General features: G+C 35.4%; 1 protein-coding gene across 4 annotated transcripts in view; it reads left to right on the forward strand.

Annotated features, from left to right (window-relative positions):
• Positions 1-23,865, forward strand: part of LOC150076519 (nucleolar complex protein 4 homolog B-like) — a 249,639-nt gene that overhangs the window by 191,728 nt on the left and 34,046 nt on the right. For all 4 annotated transcript variants that reach the window (XM_090387058.1, XM_090387056.1, XM_090387057.1 and 1 more), the window contains 2 exons: positions 15,865-15,947; positions 17,190-17,303. In XM_090387058.1, the coding sequence (XP_090243184.1) occupies positions 15,865-15,947; positions 17,190-17,303 (197 nt within the window). The remainder of the gene's footprint in view (positions 1-15,864; positions 15,948-17,189; positions 17,304-23,865) is intronic.

A 23,865-nucleotide genomic window follows, 5' to 3' on the forward strand; every position in this document is an offset into this window, starting at 1 on the left:
TGTAACAACATCAAAATCATAATAATTCCATATTTACAAAATACAAAATACAGAAAAATACCAATTTTTAACAGTTATTATTGAAATAGGCTTACATCAAAAGGCACGTCATCATGGAGCTAGAACCTATCAATATATATATATATATATTTTTTTTTTTTTTTTTTTTTTTAATTATGAACACCCCAAACACGAGAGGTATTAGAACCTATAGTACTTAGTACCATGCTTGGGTTTTTGGTTGAGAAGATGAAAGAAGATATTTGTTGACATCAGACTTGAACTTCTGTAGACTGTAATTTTTAGGAAATACGTACGAAGGAAGGTTGTTCCAGAAAATGGCAGTTGAATGAATAAACAAGAAGGATGAAAAGTTGGTTCTGTGAGTTTGAAGTTGGACAGTACATCGATGTTGGCTGGTGACGGAACATGGTCGGGATGTTTTGAAAGAGAGAGCAGGAATTATAGAAGCCAATTCAGAAGAACAGTGCCCCTGGAAGTATGTGTAGAAAAGACACAGCAAAAACAGTACGTCTATGAGACAGCGAGTGGAGAGACTCTGTTAGAGATGAATCATTAATTAACCTAACTGCCCTCTTCTGAATGGAATCAAGAAGCCCAAGAGAGGTTTTGGGGGCACCGCCCCAGATGTGGGAACAATATTCCATGGCAGGGCGGATTTGTGATTTGTACAGAGTGAACAGCTGTTTGGAAGAAAAGTAATGCCGAGAGCGAAAGAAAAAACCAAGTAATGCCGAGAGTGAAAGAAAAAACCAAGTTTTTTAGATGCAGAGGAAGCAATATTTGTAATGTGCTTGTGCCAAGGGAGATTAGAAGTCAGGGTAATCCCCAAAAGAGATATATCATTATGCCTAGAAATTAGTGTCACCAAAGATAAGCATAGGAGCAGAAGAAACTTTTTTTTAGATATAATACAGGACTGAGTTTTAGAAGGATTGAAATCTGCTAAGTTGTCTTTGCCCCACTGGAGATCGGCATTTAAAAAATTGGTAGCGGATATTCGAGAAGTTGAAGCTGATTGAGCAGGGCAAGGTTTCTCCAAATGGAAAGCGGAATGGAATGTGCTATCATCGGCAAAACTATGGATAGGATTTCCAGTCAATGGAAGAAGGTTATTAATGTACTAGAGGAAAAGAGTGGGGGAAAGAACTGAACCTTGGGGGACACCAGCATTAGTGGAGAAATTAGAAGTCAGTGAGCCATCTACCATCACCCTCTGTGAGCGATCAGAGAGAAAACTGGATAACCAATTACAAAAAACAGTTTGCAAACCATAAGATGGAAGCTTGTTAAGGAGACCTTTATGCCAAACACGATCGAAAGCCTTTGAGATGTCAAGAGCAACTGCTTGTGTTTCACCGAACTTTTCCATTGAATTTGTCCATAAATGGGTAATATAAGCCAGAATATCACCTATGGATCGGCACGGAAGATTTCTAGGTAGTTTAAGAGTTGGTGGTTAATTGATTTCTCCCTTACCTTAATTGCAATGGGATGATAATGAAATGGGAGGGATTTGTCCCCCTTTTTAGGAACTGGCTGGATATGAGCAAATTTCCAAACAGAAGGAAAAGAACCTTTGAAATTTGAAAGTGAAAAAAGACGGCGAAGAACAGGAGTAAGTTCAGGAGCACAGGTTTTGAGAACAAGTGGAGAAATATCATCAGGATCTGGAGCTTTCTTAGCATCAAGATTCGTCAAAATCCTTCTGACATCCTTTTGATGGCAACGGGAGGCATTGAATAGAGCGTGTTGGGAATGGTGGGAGGTGTTTTACCAAAATCATTGCGCCTCCGTAGCCAGGTGGGAAGGAGCAGTAGTGTGTATCATATGCTTCTTGATTAGACCGGGGTTCGAGCCCGTCACCACCAAATACGGAAGATGGGGAAAGGTCAGGGAATGACCACCGCACATCCCGGAGCAATATGGCCTTAGTTACTAATGCTCCTAAAAACCAAAAAAACAACAACAACCAAGATCATTAATACATGGGTTGGAAGAAAAATGGGATGCCAGCAGGTGAGCTTTATCCTTGGCTGAAGTGACAACAGAACCAGCTGGTTTTAACAGATGTGGGAGCACAGATGGGCAAAATTTGCGGCCAATAGCTTTGGCAATAGACCAGAATGCTTGGCTACCATTAGGGCAAGAAGCAAGTTTTCTACTGTTAGCTTGTTCAAAATCTAGTTTGGGCTGATTAATAACTGCTTTTCAATTGTTGCGAGCTTTGTAGGCAGAAAATGAAACTGAAGAATTAGAAACAAGCCAATTACGATATGCAATGTTCTTCTCTTGAACAGCCTTAGCACATTTATTGGAAAACCAAGGTTTAGATAAAAGACGAGATTTTAAAGTGGAATGTGGAATAAAGGATTCCATTCCTACAAGAATAATTTCACTGACACAATCTGAGCAAACTTTGACATCAGAAGTTTGGAAACAGTAATTCGACCAAGGAAAAGAAGAAAAGAAATCTCACAGGTCATCCTATTTTGAATTCTTCTAATACCAAAAAATATGAGGTTGAGAATAGCCATGAGATAAAGGCTCCATTGGAGAAGAGACAATCACCAAGTTGTTATCTGAGATGCCTAAAGGACCACTCACTTTGACCGTGTACTTAGAAGGGTTGTTTGTGAGAAAAAGATCAGTCGTGGCTGCATTGGTTAGGCTTGTCCGGTATTCTTTTATGTAAATGAACAATCTGTGCAAGGTCATTAGTAATTGCAAAAGCCCCAGCATCTCGACCAGGTGGAGGAGTTGTGAACATTAAAATCACCAGTGAAAATTACCTCACTGTTAGGAAAGTTGGGCTGGAGAAGGTCAAGTTGCAAAGAGAGGAAGTCAAAAAGTTCCAAGTGATTAGTGGAGTTGGGAGAATGGTAGAGACAACAGATGAATTTGACAGAATGAGGGAGAGAGGTTTTAAGCCAGAGAAGATCAAAAAGAGATTCCAAATTACCAAATCTCTGGCAGAGAATATCCGAACGGACTTATGCACAAATACCACCTTTGAGGCAAAAGGAATCATACAGCGAATAATTTGAGCAACTGAGATGAGCAGTAGTTGAATCAACCGATAACTGAGATTCCGTCAGAAAAGGTACATGGGGTTTGGCAGACTGCAAGTGGAAATGGACATCATTGAGACTAGAATTGAGACCACGTATATTTGTTAAATGAACTAGGAAGTGTTTGGGAAGCTTAGATCTTTTTGCAGATAAGCTTACTCTATTAGTTTGACAATTTGTGGTGTATTCAATAGTAAGAAAAAAGTGGGGTGGGACATTCTGTATGAAGTAATGAGATTTTTGGATATGGCGTACACATGGTAAGAATATACCCAGATCCTTGACATAACGTGGCCTCGACGATGCCTTCCCCCAGTGTTATATGCCAGCCTAACCATATTATGGTTAGGCTGGCATATAACTAGCAGAAACATATTATATAATATAAATAATAGTAAAAAAAAAAAAAAAAAAAAGGTAAAATGCAGCCATTATCAACCCACTGCAGGATGGAAGCCTCCTCAACAATTCATGCTGAGGGAAATGGCCCATAATCTGCCTCGCAGGTCCAGTGTGGGTTGGCAGATCGACCGTATTCAGCAGTCAGAGGTCTTGAACCCCGGTCTACTCAAATTAAAACTTAATACTAAATAATAGTATTAAGTTTTAATTAGATTACGCAAAGCTGAATTAAGAGTTAATAATAGTTCATATTATAATCAGTTATCTGAAATTACGTAACATGAAAATAACTGCTAGCCCTACAGATAGCCAAAAGGCTTAAACATTATTAAAATATATACACAAGTGTTTCTGTTTCTTAATAAAAATGAACAGGTGAATAGCAAAAGCAATGGCATAAATCTAGGCAAAAGGAATAGGTGCAAGGATAGAAATAGTACCTCAATCTCCCTCGAATTGCTCTAATAGATTTTGAAGCATAAGATATTAGAGTTAGATAGTATATAGATGTGAGCAAAGGCAAAGAAAATGAATATAAACTACGTCAGAAAAATACCGGGATGTAAAGTCCCATCCCTTAGCAGGGTTCCTAGTAGTTCATTGTGTAAAGAAGCATGTACATATTATAATTATAATTAAATGAATTATGTTTCAGAAGTAAGTTTAAAATTATAATAGTTTTAACCTTACTTCTGAAACATAATTCGTTTAATTACACAATGAATTACCAGGAACCCTGCTAAGGGACGAGGCTTTTACACTCACGCTAATTTCCCGAAGTAGTTTATATTCATTTTTTTTGCCTTTGCTCACTACTATATACTATCTAACTGTAATATCTTATGCTTCAAAATCTATTAGAGCAATTCGAGGGCTATTTCTACCTATTCCTTTCGCCTAGATATTGGTTTATGCAATTGCTTTGCTATTCACCTGTTCATTTTTATTAAGAAACAGAAATCTGTAGGGCTAGCAATTAGTTTTGCCAGTCTGCCGTTATTTTCATATTACATAATTTCAGATAACTGATTATAATATGAACTATTATTAACTCTTAATTTAGCTTTGCGTAATCTAATTAAACCTTAATACTATTATTTATACTATATTTAGTATATCATTATATGGTTAGACTGGCATATAACTAGCAGAAACAGATAGCATAAGTTGTTATTGATGGCATATATTGAGAGGTTGCTAGCTCGAAGATGGCATGTCTTTCGATGTAAGCCTATTTCAATAATAACTGGTAAATTTGGTGTATTTTGCAAATATGGAATTATTATGATTTTGATTGGCTTTGCTCTATATGTAGAGGCTGATAGGGTCCTTTGTAGGTTGTGGATATTCACCTACATTTTATACTATATCTATTGAATTAAATAAATAGTTGTGTGTGTGTGTGTATATATATACATGTAGACATGTATAGTATCTACAAGTATTTTATTATATTTTTTTGGCGGGCTCCAGGGTTTCCCCTATTCACCGCTGAAAGTAATCTATACATTGGGTACAATTTATAATGATTAATTGTACATACAAGTACAATGATTAGTTATACATAAAGAGTACAATGGTTAATTATACATAAAAAGACTATATACAATGGTGGTACATAAAAATTCTATATACAATGGTGGTACATAAAAAGACTATATACAATGGTGGTACATAAAAAGACTATATACAATGGTGGTACATAAAAAGACTATATACAATGATGATACATAAATAAATACTGGGCTTCGGAGTCCAGCAGACTGATCAATACATCAGGTAAGAGTAATTCAAAGAGACAGTCTAGCATTTTACTGAACCTCAGGAGCAAGAATTCTTTTCCTCCGTTTAAACAATTTCTCTGCATAGGTGGAGAAGGCAGTATAATATTCGGAACAGTTAACCAATCTTGGCAGTTCGGAGCAGTCAAATACATTTGTGAGAATTTGAAAGTCCAGTCTTAAATCATCGTACAGAGGACAATGAAACACGAGGTGCTCGACAGTTTCTTGAGCACCACAACTACAGAGAGGAGTGTTACTTATTCCTAGTGAGAACAATTTAAAGTTGAGACTTCCATGACCAGTATATAAAAATGTGACATATAAACCAGGATTGAACCAGTCCATTTTCTTGTCGTAATCAACAACCTCGGGAAAAAACTTAAAGGTCTCCCTCCCCAAAGTAGAGGTAGACCAGGTATTTTGCCATGCTCTACAACATTCATTTCTCATTCTTTTAATGTCTACCTTTTCTTGCAAGTCAGTATTATACGTTATACCATTTACAATCGCAGGAACATTTTTTCTTCTACAATATAAAAGATAGTGTAACGTTACTTCATATTGGATTGGCAGTCGATGACTGAGGACCTGGAGAGCAGCTGTAGAGACAGTTCGACAAGCTCTACTTACAGCGAGAAGAAAGAATCTTTGTGCTTGTGTAAGATATTTTTGAACAAGGGAGTTACCGATTCTGTATCCCCAGGCCCCAGCAGCATAACACACAATTGGTATAAATATACAAGAGTAGTATAATTTAATGGAAGATTTCTTTACACCAAAAGTACTCCTGGTAATCTTAATAATTTTATAGGTCATAGCTTTTATTTTCTGAAGTACATATTTTGCGTGGTAATTAAAATTAAGACGGTCGTCAAGATAAATTCCTAAGTATTTATGCTGCCGAGTACTCCTAATCATTACTCCATTCAACTTAATAACAGGTGGTCTATTCACATCAAGAGAGCCCTTTAGCAGCATTTGTTTTGTTTTATTAGTCGAGATTTGAAGTTTATGTGTTTGACACCAGATATCCAAGTCCTCTAGAACTTCATTTGCTCTGCACTCTAGCTCCCGGCGGGAATTACCAAAAATCAGAATAGCAAGGTCGTCTGCGTAAGCTATCTGAAGGATGTTGTCTCGATCAACCGCGAGCCACCCATCAAGGACCATGTTCCAGCACACAGGGCCAAGAACTACATCGTATCGTAGATACTATAGTAAACCCCCGCGAATAGCGGGGGTTTACTATAGTATCTACAGTAAACCCCCGCTATTCGCGGTATCTGTATTCGCGGTTGCTGATTTAATATAAAATGAAACCTAAAAAAATGTGAATTTTAAAGCGCCGTGAACATTTTCCGCCATAAAAAAACATGGGCGTGGCTAAAATTATCTTTCCCGGTCAAAACAGCGCTCAGTGGGTGAGGTGAGAGGGGTGACAAAATCACGAGCATGAATGTTTTTCGCTAATCCTTGTTCAGTATGTGTTATGCGCTTGTCATGGAAGGTTTTGTCGTTTGCTTTTAATTTATATGCTTATAAATTGAATAAATATATCAATTTATAAATTGATATGCTTATAAATTGAATAAATATATCAATTTATAAATTGATATGCTTACACAAGTGATCAATCTACCGTTTTACAGTGTAAAACAGACTTTTTCGAGTGTGTTAACGGAAGAAAGTGACTTTATTGTGGACAGGTTCTTTCTAAACCGTACAAAAATATGGCTACGAATAACAAGGGAAATGTGAAAAGATCAAAGAAGGTGATGACATTAGCGAATAAAATTGAGTTATTAGACAATTTCTAATGGTGAAAGTGTCTCCTCAGTGGCAAAACATTATAAAATCAATGAGTCAACGGTACGATCAATCAAGAAATTGGAAGAAAAAATCCACTCTGGTGTCCGTGAAAACGCGCTAATTGCTTCAAAAATTTGCTCTGTAACTCATGATGTTAAATTAGAAAAAATGGAAAAGGCTTTAAATCTGTGGATAGAAGACCGAACTCAAAATAAAATTCCCTTAAGTTCACTCATCATTCGTGAAAATGCAAAACTCCTTTATGAACACTTATGTAGTCTATGTACATAGTCATATTATGAAGGTACATATAATACATACATAGACAAAATTTTAGACTAGTTTTTATATATTTCATACTTTGAAACGGAACCCCTTTATTACTATGGGAGCCATAGCTCAGTATTCGTGTTTTTGGTATTCGCGGCATTTCTCAGGAACATAACCCCTGCGAATAGCGGGGATTTACAGTGAGAGAATCAGATAGATATATATCAGACAGATAACAGGTAGAAAATTTAATAGGAGGGCCAAAAAATAAAATAAATTACTTAAGATTGCCATTATTAAAAAACCGTCAAAAACTACTGGCCTAACCAATACTTCAAATTCTCCAAATTTATTTACTACACTCCTAGCATTAGTGTACTAGCATGTACAGTATAAAATAAAAAAAAAATTATTATTAGAAAATTATATAACTTTTGAACAGATGCATATTTACATTAACTGTTTTCACAACAGACAGGCAGCAAATAATAACTCAGAAAGTTTTTATATACATCAATAAACTTGATCGTGTGCTTCTGTTGTAGTTCTGAGGATATCAAATCTGTACTTGACCTCCAGCAATATATTGCTCCGCAGTTCCGTTGAAATTGAAGAGCTTGCCTCGGTTATTCTTGTCTTTAAGATTGGCAAATCAGGTACTGCTATTGTGAATACTTTATCCATAACATAACTCCTCAAGAAAAAATTAAGTGGAGTTATGTCAAGTAACCGAGTCAGCCATTCAGCCACCATGATCATTCCAGAGATTTGGGAAAAAAAGCTGCGTTAAGTACAGCACAATACCATTTAGTAAGGTCCCATCCTGTGGAATAGGCGCCTCCGTAGCCAGGTGGGCAGGAGTAGCAGTGCGTAGCACACGCTTCTTGATTAGACTGGGGTTCGAGCCCGTGACCACCGCATATCCCCGGAGCAATATGGCCTTAGTTGCTAATGCTCCTAAAAGCCAAATAACAACAACATCCTGTGGAAGAAAATATTCACTTGATATTCCTCCAGTTGTGGCACTTAATTCTCTAAAATATCAAGATAAATTGTTCTTAATTGACTTCGGAAAACAATGGAACAGTAATCTGATTATTAATATTAGTATGGTTTTATGTTGCACCAGCCAAAATAATAATAAGAAGAAGAAAATTAAAAATAAATGAATAATTAATAAGAGGAAAGGAAATAGACACCCTATGCATTTCCCTCCTCCCATAGGTAATTATCCAGCTGACCTTTGAATTACCCCAACCTATCAGCCTCTACCGCCCTTTTTATAACTTATTCCAGCAATTTATAATTCGCAGGCTAAAATAAAACTTCCTGCAACCCAATCTCCACTAGTTCTAGAATAATTTATAACCGTGAAAATTTCATCCTCATTCATATTTTACTTAATGCCTCTCAGACCCTTAACACCTCAGTCAAGTCTCCTCTGAGGTGCCTAGTTTCCAAGCTCTGCAACCCATACATTAGAAGTCTTTCCTCATATGGACGCCCTTTTGCTGATCTCACCAAGTAAGTTACCAGTCTTTGGACCCTCTCAAGAAAGCACAATGTCTTTCTTTAGGTGCGGTATCCATACTTGAACACAGTATTCCAAGCGTGGTCTAACAATAGCCATATATAATAGGATTATGATATCCTTATCTCTACTCGCAGTTGTTCAATAAATCATTGATAGGACACCATGGGCCTTCCTTGCAACCAGTCTACAACGCTTGGAGAACTTCATGTCTGACCATATCGTAACACCCAAGTCCCTTCCCTCCACAATCGGCTTTAGTTCAACTCTGCCAAGTGTATAAGTTATTTTAAGGTTTCTGTTCCCCAGGTGCAATACCTTACACTTCGCTAGATCAAAGCATAGCTGCCAGTTTTCTGACCATCTCTGAAGTCTGTCTAGGTCACTCTGAGGAAGCTCTGCTTGGCAGTGATCATTAACTACTCTACCAATATTTACATCATCTGCAAATTTAGACATTATGCCCTCTATCCCTTCATCGATGTCATTTGTGAAAATCAAAAGCAACAGTGGTCCTAATACTGATCCTTGGGGAACCCCACTTCTTACATCAACTCAATCTGAGGAATAACCATTTATCACAACCCTCTGCCTCCTGCCCTAAAGCCATCTAAGGATTTTCCCTTTGATTCCAACCTTATAGAGTAACTGCTCATTTGGGACTGAGTCAAATGCTTTGCTGAAATCAAAATAAACTATTTGGAAATTATTCCCCAAGTCCAGCTCTTGTGTGACCCTGTCAAAATAGTTAAACATGATTTTTCCTTTACAGAAAAAACCATGCTGTGAGTATCTTTCAGAATTCCATTTCTATCTAAATGTACCTGAATTTCACCCTTGGTCATTGTCTCCATGATTTTCCCTACTACTTATGACAAAGGCCACACCCTACCTTACATTTGGACTATCATGCATTTTTTCGTGCAGTGTGGGGTCTCAGACTCCCATATGCAAATATTATACCAATTTAATTTTCCATTAAACATTGCATCATTAGGAAAAGCACACTTTTTGTAGGAAACTTGTCTTCAATTAACAGGCCAGTATGTTTGCTACTGCACCATTTGAAACTCATAGACAAACGATTGAATCCTTTTATGAATGACATTGTGTACCACTGATTTTGGAATTTGAATATCTCATGAAGTGCATTGAATTGACATTCAATTTGGCCTTTGATGGAGTGCATTACCAATGTTCTCCTGACCTTAACAGGCATCTTGAGGCCTTCTGCTACCTTTATTATTCATAAACTTCCAGTTGTATCCTTGAACTTTTTCCATCACACATATAAGATTGGAAGATTTAGTGGATCCTTTCTAAATGTCCAGTAATGAACCCGAATTGGTAAATTCAAGGCAGCAATCCACAAAAGATTACTCTTTGTTTTAAATAATAGCCATTTTCTTTTATGGCTTGCTGTGGCATTACCTTCAAACCAGTGATTTTTGAATTACATGGAAAACAAACTACTGCCGAACTTGGTTTAACAAGCATCAAGAGACCAACAAAATTTCCTTCTTATAACCGTTACTCGCTATATCAGTGATGAGTTAACCTTACCTCCTATTTTTTTAAATTCTCAATAATTTGATAAAAAGATAGATTCAAAAAACAAAAGAAATATTAGAAAGAAAAAAAATATATATAAGTGTATACATGTATATATACCTACATATTATTTGTATTAATATGCTTGTATAAACTACAGTGCACTTAATATTAAACATAATTTATTTGTCTAATTTTAAAACCATACACATAATACTAAACACAATTTATTTCTCTGTAATTAAAAACAATACTATTTAATAATAAACACGATTTCAATTAGTCTTTATTTATGAATCTTAAAATTGATGTTTGTTTTAAAGATTTCACTTTGATATTTCTTAAGTTTCCCATTAAAATACTCAACGTGTTAACAGTCTCATTACTTGCCTCAGTTCCTTCAAAAAATGAACTAATGTGTCCATTGCACCCCGAGCTTGTGAGATTGTCGGCACTGATTTTAATTCACTTTCAATTGTCATCATATCATCATCACAATCATCGTCATTATCGGCTTTGTTGAGCACAGCATCTACAGTGTCACTCTCTGTAGGAAGACCACTAGTTAATAAGTTGTCATCGACTTATACAAATTGATTAGCATTAGCAAAGGCACATGATGCAAGAAAGCAAGCTTATATAGCATCAGCCAAAAAAAAAAACACACACCCTTCTCATTTCACCCATCCACTCGCTCCAAATGTTTGTCTAGTTCTGCCTTGAATCTATTTAAGCTATCAACTTCTACAACGACAGATGAAAGTTTGTTCTAGCAACTAACCACACACTGGCTAAAGGCAAACTTCTGCACATCTATCCTACAACTGTCTTTCCTCAATTTGAATTTATGTCATCTCAGGCAATTATTCTGAGCAGGAGGAAGAATCCCATCAGCATTGAGCATGTTCAAACCATTCAAGGCTTTATACGCCTCAATCAGATCACCTCACAGGTGCCTAGTCTTCAGACAGTGTAATTTGCAAAACTTAAGCCTTTCTTTGTAAGAGCACCCCTTTGTTCCATTCACTAATTTGTTGCCCTTCTCTGTACTTGTTCTATCGATGTTATCTGGTTAAAATCTACAACGTTGTTACGTAGCAACCATTTGGATAATGGTAGGTTGTTTTCTTCATTTCCATCTTCTTCATCTACAATTGAAATTTCATTTGAATTTAATTTCGATTTCTTGAAGCAATTCGATATGGTTGTCGATGTAACGTTGTTCCATGCACCATTCGATAAATTTATAGCATGCAATCCATGATATAGACTCAGTAAGTGTCTGTTTTCGTTGACTGATTAGATGTAGAACTAGAAATATTTTATATAATCCTTTCAAACTCTTGATTACACCTACGTCCATTGGTTGTAAAATTGATGTTGCATTGGGATGCAGAAACACTAGCTTAATGTTGGACAAATTTTGAATCTGGAGATGTGCAGGACAGCTATCAACTAACAATAAGATATTTTTCTTCTTTTTGAATAATTCCTTATTTTAATCATTTACTTATTGCCGAAAAATATCCAAAGTGCCGATATGTAAACATCTTTATTCTTCCACAATGGCGATATACTTGAAGAGGACAAAGAAAACTTTTTACGCACTTCAACATTTTTTGTACCATGTTTGCAATGTAATCCACAGGAAGTTTCCTTACATTTTGAAACACTAAGGTTTTAATAATTTTCTGATAACAAACATGTTTTTTTTTTTTTTTTTTTTTTTTGTCAATTTCTGTCATATTTGCACATACGAGCACCATCAAGCGAACCTTTGTTTTTTTCCACCAACACATTTTTTCCCTTTGAATTTAAATGTATTGTCAGGTGTCAAATTATAAAAAGTCCTGTTTTGTCGGCATTGTAGATGTCTTCGTCATTGAAATCTTTTCCGGTTTCTACCTAAACACAGTCAATCCATTTATTTGCCATTATTGGATCTGCAGATCCAGATTTTCCACTAATTTTTGCATAAACGATGTTATGTCAGTTTTTAAATTGATCCAGCCAACCGTTGTTACACACAAAATCGTCATGTCCAAATTGTTTAGCAAATTTTTCCACTTGAGCCTTCCAGATCGGACCATCTATTGAAAATTCAGCACTTTGTGTGGTGAACCATTGAAGCAGTGCTTCATCAATATTTGTAACCAAGCACTTTCTAAATTTTTTTTTTTTTTTTTTTCGTTTATGTTCTTTTCCAGTGCCAATATATAAACATCTTTATTCTTCCACAATGGCGATATACTTGAAGAGGACAGAGAAAACTTTTTACGCACTTCAACATTTTTTGTACCATGTTCTAACTCATGAATAATTTTGACTTTTTCGCAAATCGAGAGACACTTTCTTTTGTTAGTGACATGTTTCCAAAGGAAGGGTTTGTTTCTAACTGATTTTACTTTAAAATGATAAAGCGATCTGCATACGTTCCTAGAAGTCCCAAAATGTATACAACATTCCTCCCGAAATGCATACAAAGTTCTTTGAAGTCCCGTTTCCAAAATAAATTTATGGTTCAGCAAATACAAGACAATCTGTAAATAAGGTAATGCAAAAAAATGGAACACCAATGCACTATCGTGCCCCCGTCCCCGGAGGACAAGGTCATAAACCAGCCACAAATCCGATGCAGGTGGTCATAAAGCTAAGTCGCCCTTTTCATTTTCATCTTTTCCAAGAATTGGGATTTTTTTCCAACTACCCAAGCAATTAAGAATGTTTGCAGTTACCAAAATTTGTTCAGTATATTTGTGTAGTATGCTCATTATAACAGTGAGCAATTGTATGGGATTACTCGTATATTCAAATCATTATGGCTTTTTGCTCGTTACAGCCAAGTTCAACTGCATTTGATTTATTCTCTGTATTGGTGAAAACTACATCTATTATTTTAAGTCAGATCAAAGTTATGGACTTTTTTTTTTTTTTTTTTTTTTTCCTTTTCAGGTACCATGTATATGTGCCCTAGTAACCTTAACAAATTCCATGTAATTGCTTGTTGTGAGGGCCACTGGCAGACCTTGTAATCTCCCACACTTGTTTTCCTGGCTACTGTATGTCCCAATAGAAGTCATGCAAGAATCAGTTTCACCTCTAACTACAGCAGACTATTAGTTAGTGTATTCCCCATCCCAACCCATCTAAAACTGCTTTGATAGCATCAACAAATATATTCTTACATCCCTTCTATTTAAGTATTCCATCCCTATGTTATGGATAACCTTAAGTTCCAAGGTTGAAATGACAAAAAGATCAGAAACCAAACATTCTGGAACTTACCTTCCAACTGCTTATATGTTAATGAATGAGATTGATTAAAAATAGATGGATGTGGGTATTAAAAACTGGTTAAAAATAAATTGCATACAGGAAAGTGCACATTACCCAATGCTCATCATATGAGTTCTCCCGTATAGAATCACTGTTTAACCAAGGGTCCAAACAGGAACTTTTGAGTCATCATTGGTTGGTTCATAACGGTAAGGAAGGAAGGTGAGTTTTTTAATGCTGTCATTATGATAATGACTTAAAAACAGAATTAAAACAATAACAACAACAATAAAAACAATAACACTATGCAGCCTTATGTTGGAAATTGTTATATGCAAACAAAGCAAGGCCACACTAGCTTAAAATTGATATCTTATTCAAGTCTACTGCTTCTTCAAGAACTACATTTTTTTTTGAAAGCACCATAACACCAAATTCACCACTGCAAACACTTGAGATGGATTATGAATATATTTATATTACAGCACTTATTTTAAATACTGTACAGTATACTTATTTTTTCACAAACTTGCAACATGCTTTTCTCCCCTCAATGTGGTGGCAGTTGTGAAGAATTTTGCTTAGTACAAGCACCCTTCTCCTCAGCCCAGAAAAGTGTCTTTTACTGTTTGTACACAGACAAGACTGATCAGTGCTTAATCAGAGCTTATTCTTGAAAGTAACATCACTAAACTAAATTTTAATTTAATATAAAATTTTATTTTATATAAAATTGTAATAATAATAGAAAAAAGAATGGTATTTTGGAAGGTTCATTTCCAAAGTTTGAGTTCACATGTATCACCGATAAAATTTTATGCATATCTGGTTTTAATACTTAATCTTTTATCATATTAACTACAGTATTATTTATAGACATGTAGTTAATGTGATAAATAAACCTCATATTATAACAAAATAATCCCACAAAAAATCAATCTATGTAATATAAGGCAAAAAATTACACTAATAAAATCATAATTTTAGACAAACTTGTTTTACCAGATGCCACAAAATTCTGTAATGTCTATTGGTCTTGTCTGTGTGAATCATTTTTGTCTAACAGTTTGTTTATTTTATTAGAAGCCCAGGAGATTGGTATGAGCAAATAGCCTCTCATTAAAAGTTCTTTTCCTTAGAGAACAGAAACAGCAAAGCTGTTTGAGAAATGTATTAACAAATGCTGTATTGCCAGAAGTCATGGGATACAGCTCTGATTGCAAGGAATTGCATCTTAATAATAAATATAGTTATATTTTGGCCTGTGAAAGAAATGAGTCCAGATTTCAATTCATGATGAGGTTACAGAAAGAGCTAATGCAGTTTGATGGGGGGGGGGGATGATTACTGTAGAAATGGACATCCAGAAATAACATTGACACACTTTTCAGCACAAGCTCAATGTCACAAAGCAAAGATCATGAATGCAGTGATCAAAACTGAACCCTGACCTCAACCCAGTTGAAAATTTTTGGATGAATTGGAATGCAAAATTACAATTCTATGACAGCCTTCTTCATTAGAGGAGCACACTGTCACCAGTTTTCTACCAAAAATTAGCAGGGCTTCTTTGATGCACTGAAGTAGTCATCATGATTGAAGGTGAGCCACCGCTCTATAATTTCTTTGAATAGATATGTTTGGTTTGTAATTGTAAGTTTCCGTGATTTGTTAGGATCATACTATTATTCATTAGCTTGTATCAGCATACTTACAACCTGTTACCAAAACATCAGAGAAGTTACAGTAGTATTGCATTTAAATTTTCTGTTTACCCTCTGGTATAACTGCAAGGTTAGAGAAGTTCACAAGAACATTATACTCTAATGGTCACTAAAAGCACATGCACTTTTGTGCCCTTGCATTTGACTGCTTAGCTGTACAGACAGTTTGTTCTGTGAGGACACACTGCAGGACTTATCTATGGCTCTTCAGACTGCTATAGGTCCCAGTAGGAGCACATGTCAAGACCATGTATTTTAATACTATTGATTGATAGAAATACTCATTTACAGTAGATTACTATAGACGTTTTATGCAAGACAGCTCAAAAAGTAATAAATCAAAATTTATTTTACCATTTAAGTTATATGAAGTCATTTAAGTTATATGAAGTTTAGTAATATTTCAGTTTTATTTGGATTTTTAGGATTTTATTCTGATCCCTATGATATGGAAGAAAGTGATCCAGCCAAATGCCGAGCCATGGAAAGTTCTCTTTGGGAACTTAAGGTAAATTTATTGGTGTTCCTAAAACTTGACTTATTTTCTAGTTACTAACCCTTGAGAAATTTTATGCTCTATCTGCAAGAATATTGTTTGATTGTGAAATTCAATTGTTTATTTTGCATAAGTGGATTTATTCTTTATTTTTATCCTTCATTATGGGGATTGATACAGAAAAATGGCACCGAAGAATTTTTATAAAATAGCATCCTTTGGAAATGGATTATTCGAAGTAAATGAGTTTAATTAATAGAAAACTACAAAAATATGCTGAAAAATATTTTACTCCATGAGCTCTGCATAGTCTTTCTGGGTTATAATTAATTGATCAAGTGCAGGAAATAAACTCCCTCCTTTTCTTGTCTTTTCACCTCACCTCATAAATTTAAACCAAGGCTTCTCAACCCCTGGTTTAAAATAGCTTGGGGGGGGGATAGATGGACTAATAAATAAATTACATATTGAAAGACTGGATCCCATATGGAAATAAAGTAATAGTTAGTTTTCTGTAAATTGTTTAATGTGCAGTTCTCCAGGTGAAACATAGTGTTATTTTAGTCACTCATCATTCCACATTACCTTTGAAGGGTTTTTCCTTTTTTTTTTTTTTTTTTTTTTGTACTGTACAGAACATTTTCCCTGTACTATAGGTTGCTTTTCCCTCAATATAGGTAACAGTGTGCACCACTGTGCAATGAGCTGAAGTATACAAATGCAGATTTTTAATATTCTTATTTTATTTATTTATTTATTATTTTCTATCACCACATGAAATCCTGCAATTTCTAAGCTTTGCCAAAGATCAAGCCCCAAAGTTATCAGCTTTGCAACATTGAACAGCACCCAGATATTTGCCATATCCTGGGAAACAAAAATGTTTTATGGCTTTTAAATGAATAATGCACCCTGATGATTTTTGTATTGTCTTGATTGTGATGAGGAGGGCACTAATTGTTAAACTGGCCTTTAACATCTAGTGGAAGGCTTTTTTATTATTATTATTATATAGCCATTTTAGCATTTTCTTTCAACAAAAAAAAAAAAAAATGCCCAACGAACATTTATTCATTTGTATTTGACAGATCATTAAGACTAGTTATTTGTAATAATTTGAACAAGTTGGTAATAATCATCAATTATGTAAATTGTCTTAATTTCTTTTTAACCATCATAGTAACTTATGGATCTTATATATATATATATATATATATATATATATTTTTTTTTTTTTTTTTTTTTAATCCACAGTCTCTACAATCTCACTGGCACCCAGATGTTCAGCAGAAGTCAAAATTTATTGAAGAGGCACTGCCAGAAACTGAGTGGAATTTATCATGTTTGCTGGGCCGAGACTATCCACATGTGAGTATCAAAATATTTACATAGTTCTCTAATTTTATAAAAAGTGCAAGTATTAATATTGCTATAAAAATTATATGGGAAAAAAAGATTTTACAAATTATACTTGAGGAAAACCTTTTCAATTCAATATCAGGTTTGATTCATTATTTTCATTAATGAATACGGCAGTGATAAATAGCTGAGATTAGTTTGTCATAATTTTTCAGTTAGTCATAAAAAAAAAAAAAAAAACTTTTATACTGCAGGTTTTTTCAGTCTAATGCAATGAAGTCATTGTGGTTCAAAGATGGTACCCTCCCTCAATTTAGAAAGCGGTAAAGATTAATAAAAGAACTTAAAATTTATTAAAAACCAATATTATTAAAGATTGATTTTCAAATAAAATATATTATGAGTTTTCAACTCCTCTAACCATGTTACTGATGGAGTTTAGAAATATAAGCCAAAACACCACCCTCCTGTTCATAAATTAGTAAAGGCCATAATCCTTGTCAAACAAACCCTTATTGTTTGACAAGGATTATGGTACTATTGTATCTGTACAATATTTCAGCCATATAACTTATTCTATTTCTTTGTGGCAGGTGTGGTTCTGAAGTCTGCTGACAGTTAGGCCAAAAATAGAAAATTTTGAGCAGCAAGCAGATATAAAATTCATAACAAAAGAGACTATGGAATGACCTGAAATTGTTCAGTATTTGAACAATGTGTATGGATGAACAATATCCATCAGAGCGTACAATCCAGAGGTGTTCATTAAATTTAAGTACATCTGAGAGAGTATCAAAGATGACCTGTGGACTTGGCAGCCAGAAATAGCCAAAAATGAGGAAATGTAAACAAGGTGCATAAATTAGTTATGGAAGACAGTGAAATGAACATTGAACAGATTGTTAATAAAGTAAAGATTAACCCTGGGGCATTGCATGCCATTGTACATGAGGCTATGCATGACAAAGGTGTCTTGTCAGTGGGTTCCGAAAATGCTGAGTGACAGTCACATAGAGGTTAGTGAACATCACCAGGTCTCTTCTGTAACGTGCCACCCCAAACAAAGAAGAGTTTTTTGCTAGAATTGTTACTGCTGATGAAAGTTGGGTGTTCACTACTTTCATCCAGAATCTAAAGTTGTCACCGTGCAGTGGAAACACTGGGTAACCCACTCCAAAAAAATTCAAAGTGCAAGCCTCCGCTAGGAAGGTTCTGTTGGCAGTCTTCTGGGAATACTGCTCCTTGATTTCCTTGAAAAGAATAATAAAACTATGATGGGGAGATACTACGTTGATCAATTAACCAAGTTAAGAGAAAACATCAAGCAGCTAAAGGGGGGAATCAAAGACTGACACGAGTAATTACAGACCTGTTAGTCCAACTTCTGTTCCAGGGAAAATAATGGAGTCACAGGTTAAGGAAGCAATGCAGGATCATCTGGGCAAGACTGCAGTTATAGTTCAGACACAGCATGGGTTTGTTAAGGGGAAGTCTAGTCTGACAAATTTGTTTGGATACTGTGATATGGTCACAAAGGAAACTGGATGCAAAAACAATTTTGATATCATATACTTGGATTTTAGAAAAGCTTTTGATACTGTGAGACATAGAAGACTGCTGCTGTACAAAATCGAGCAGTATGGCATTAAGGGCAAGTTGCTATAATGGATAAAAGGATGGTTGAGTGGGAGAAGATAGAGAATGGTTATCAATGGATACTGCTCTTCATGGACTAATGTTATTATTAGAGTCCCCCAGGGTTTGGTGTTGGGCCCATGGTTGTTTTCGGTATTTATCAGTGATATTGATGAAGGTCTTATCAGTGGTATTGATTAATGTGTAAGTTTGCAGATGATGTGAATGACAGTAATGATAGTACACTACTGCAACAGGATCTGGAAAAGTTGAGCAAATGGGGTGAGAGGTGGCAACTGAAGTTTAACATTGACGAATGTAAAGTACTGCATGCAGGTAGCAGTAAACCCAGGGTAACTTATCAACTGGGTGGTGGTACTACACTCAAGGTAGTGGAGAATGAAAAGGACCTGGGAATAATTGCAGTCATATATGAAGTTTTCTGAGCAGTGCAGACAGACTGCAAGAGTATCTCATGGCATCTTGTCAATGATATACAGAAATTTCACTAGCAGGAATAAGGAGGTGATTGTCCCCTTGCATAAGGCAATGGTCAGACCACACCTTGAGTACTGTATACAAGTCTGGAGGCCTCATTTTAGGAAGGATATAGAGCTGCTGGAACGACTACTGAGAAGGACAACGAGATTGGTGAGTGGAACAAAGGGTTTGTGTTACCAAGAAAGGCTTAAGTTCTGTAAATTTCAGCTTCTGGAGACTAGGCACCTGTGAGGTGATCTAATTGAGGTGTATAAGACCATGAATGGTTTGAGCAAGCTCAGTGCTAATGGGATTCTTCCTCTTACTCATATTACTCACCTGAGGGGACATTAATTCAAATTGAGGAAAGACATTTATAGAATAGATGTGTGAAAATTCGCCTTTAGTCTGTTGCACTACAACAGATGGAAGTTTGTAGTGGAGGTCAACAACTTAAATAAGTTCAGGGCAGAACTAGACAAACATTTGGAGTGATTGGATGGGTGAAATGGGAAGGGTTTTTTTTTTTTGTTGTTGTTTTTTTTGTTTTTCGCTTTTGTTATATAACCTTGCTTTCTTGCATCATATGCCGCTACTAATGCTATTGCTAGCTGCGACAAGGAATACTGTCCCAAGGAGTGTGGCAGGGTGACATCTCACCCTCCAGATGTGAACTGACAGAACAATAGTGGCCAAACTGTTTGGCCACTGTTGAGTTGCTGTCTAGTCTTTGCCACATCCACCTTATTCACCTGATATGGCCCCACCTGACTTTTATTTATTTGGAAAATTGAAACAGCATCTTCATGGAATGCATTTTGTGGATGTCCCTTGGACCAGTAAAAAATGAGTGCAGAGACAATGTCATAAATTTCAAAATAGATTGATGGATGATTATATTACATGTTTTATACGCATGAAAAAAAAAGCACATTTTTATAGTTTATAATGTCATTGAGGTGAGTGCAGCATTAGAACTTCAAATATTTAATACACTCATATTAGCAGAAGCTGTATGACTTTATTAATCCATATGTTTCCTTATAGCAGTTGAAAGTTGCTCAAGTCAGCTTTCAGAAGCATTAAGCTAAATATTATTTAACTTTATGCACTACTGAATGACAGAATTTCCATTCTTTCATCAGTAGCACTGTTAAGAGAAGGTTTTTTAAACCAAATCGAAATTAATTTATTGCTGGGAGAGACAAAATTTCCAGTACTTCTCAGTATCAACAAAGATAAAGAAATAGATTCAGCGTGAGAATCTACCAGATTGCTATTATAAAACAAGAAAGAATTTATGTATGGTGGTCATTGGTTGGAGAACTGACAAGTGCAGAAGGAAGCTTGAAATATAACAAGTTATCCCAAGCCATTCATGTCATTTTAATAATTCCTTGTAGCATTGCTGAGTATGAGAGAATATTCAACCAGGTGAAATAAGGACTGAATTCAGATCTTCTCTTTCTAGTGAAGCTTTAGAGTACCCTTGACTTCCAAGCAGTGGCTTAGCAAAGGAGGGGACGGCAGGGCTGTCCACCTGGGTACCAGCCAGATATATGTTGCTAGAAATTTACTTTCTAGAATAGTATGGCCTTTAAAAAAAAATTTCTGCTTGTTCTAAAAACTCTCCTGTTTTCCTTCTATTTTCTGGGGGAAATTCTTTGCAAAAAAAAAACTTTTTTTTTTTTTTTTTGTTTGTTTGTTTGTTTGTTTTGCCAAAAAAAAAATTTGTTTTTACCTTGCTTACAATTACATGATATCCAGCTTTGAAATCAAAAGATGGGAATTTGAGAACAAGAGTATCCTGTGCAGACGTACATTTTTACCGCTCCTGGAACAGAGAAGTTTTTTCTGATTTATTTTCTGTTTTATTAGCTTAAATTGGCATATTAACTTAGTTTCTAGAGTAGTATTATATTCTTATTTACGATACTTAGATTAAAGTAACTTAGATAGAGATTTTGTAGATATTACTTAGTATCGGAAAGGGTATCAAATCCACGTGTTTACCGTTCGTAATTGCCGCCATTGTAACGCGATACAAAATATCTCGAAATAGATAGCATAAGCTTAATATAGTATAGTATAGTACACAATATTGTCAATTAATCAGATAATTAATCTTGTTGAACTTCATTGTCAATTAAATTGTACTTTTAATTATACATATAATGACTTGGGTTACGTAACATAAAAAATTAGTAAAAAATAAATAATTAATACTTAACTTGATACGGAAGTTATATGAAGGGATTTCGTAGATAACACTCGATACTAAAACATAAATATAGCGTTATAACTGTGTTAAGAAATAAGTTTAGGGTTTTAATTTTGTACTGAAATTGAAATTTTATTGAAATTAAATCGAAATCATGACTCTGACGAGCAGCAAAGCAAAAGGCTCAAGCTAATGGGAGTGCTGTGGCTCAGGGGTGAACTGAGGGGGCCAGTTGCTCTCTGAATCACAGCCCATTAAAATGCACTACTTGCTTGATGTTTGTGGAGCAGTCAAGTACGGGACATGATACTGCCATGGGGGATGTCTTTCTGTGTGTGCGATGCAAGGAGTGTAAGGAAATCAGGCGACAACTCAGCATTGTTATGGGCCTATATGAGAGCTTGAAGGACAGGGTGGATGCCCTCGAAGGATTAAAAGTGAGGGGCCCATCAAGCTCTCAGCTGCCCACACCAATGCCAGAGCTTGCACTTGGTCATCGCACAACACAGCGGCAGCCCCCAAGGCAGAATGCGCTGGTCCCAAAGGAACTAGTAGTTGTTGGTGACTCTATTGTCAGGGAAACGGGAAACATGCTTCGTAAAAAGGATAGGTGGAACAGGACCAGGGTATGTCTGCCAGGGGCAAAGGTTGATGATGTTGTAGAGCGGATACATCTTTTAAGGGCACAAAAGGTGATATAGTTGTACACATTGGCACTAATGATATTAAGAGTAGGAGACCGGCGGAATTACTTAACAAGTACAGGTCACTGTTGAAAAAAAGCCGTGAATTAGGGTTGAATTTGAAAGTGTCTGCAATTCTGCCCAGACACGATAGGAGGGAGTATATGATGAGAGCCCTGTCGATCAATTCGGCCCTGGAAGGATTGTGCAGGGCTCAAGGGATAGAATTTTTTTCAGCCTGGTCTGTACTTGTTAACAGGAGAGACTGCTTCTACAAGGATGGGATACACTTAAACATAAAAGGTGCAAAAATTACGAAGCTTCCTAACCTGAGAAAGGTATTTTTGTTTATTCGAATATCGAGATTTTAAGGCAAGCTTAACAATATTACACGATGTCGCCAGTGTTAGTTGTTTTATGCCTGAAATTTTTTGATTTAAATTCACCCTGGCAAACTTCGGAACGATGTTGTTTTGAAGGCAATATTTTAGAAAAGAAATATGCTAACTTTGGGCCAAGTACCTTAGTGTAGATTTAATGTAATTTTGTACCAAGCCATTCAAAAAATATCCCATAGTTGTGTGTATATCGATTGTTTACTGCTGGAGAGACAGGAAGTGAATGAAATAGTCAATAAGAGTTTAAAAATTAATTAGATAGTATGAATCAGAGCTGTACTACTCAATATGTTCTATGTTGATAATAATATTAGTAAAATAATAAGAGTAGGTTTACCTCAATATAGTGCGTAGAACACTTCCGTATGATACCCTCCAGAAATTAAAACGGAAAAAACGAAAAAATCGACAACTTAACGGTACATTAGAGTAAAATATAAATAATTAAATAATCAATTTAACACAATTCAAATCAATTTAAAACAATTAAAAATAAAATTAACGCAATTAAAAGAATCTAACGAAAATATTCAAAACGATTTTCCTTCCTTAATTTTTTAATTTATCGCGAAGCTTCCTAACCTGAGAAAGGTATTTTTGTTTATTCGAATATCGAGATTTTAAGGCACGCTTAACAATATTACGCGATGTCGCCAGTGTTAGTTCTTTTATGCCTGTTTTATGGGTGAGTTTAAATCAAAAAAAAAAAAAAAAATTTCAGTCATAAAACAACTAACACTGGCGACATCGCGTAATATTGTTAAGCTTTCCTTAAAATCTCGATATTCGAATAAACAAAAATACCTTTCTTGGGTTAGGGAGCTTCACGATAAATTAAAAAATTAAGAAAGGAAAATCGTTTTGAATATTTTCGTTAGATTCTTTTAATTGCGTTAATTTGATTTTTAATTGTTTTAAATTGATTTGAATTGTGTTAAATTGATTATTTAATTATTTATATTTTACTCTAATGTACCGGTAAGTTGTCGATTTTTTCGTTTTTTCTGTTTTAATTTCTGGAAGGTATCATACGGAAGTGTTCTACGCACTATATTGAAGTAAACTCCTCTTATTATTTTACTAATGACTACAGAAAGGATTGCCGGGGTAGGAAGGGAGGAGGGGTTATGCTATTAGTTAAGAAATACATAAAA

The sequence above is a fragment of the Mastigoproctus giganteus genome, chromosome 13 (assembly GCF_048544385.1).
Source record: "Mastigoproctus giganteus isolate SK-2022 chromosome 13, ASM4854438v1, whole genome shotgun sequence".
Classification (NCBI taxonomy): Eukaryota; Metazoa; Arthropoda; class Arachnida; order Uropygi; family Thelyphonidae; genus Mastigoproctus; species Mastigoproctus giganteus.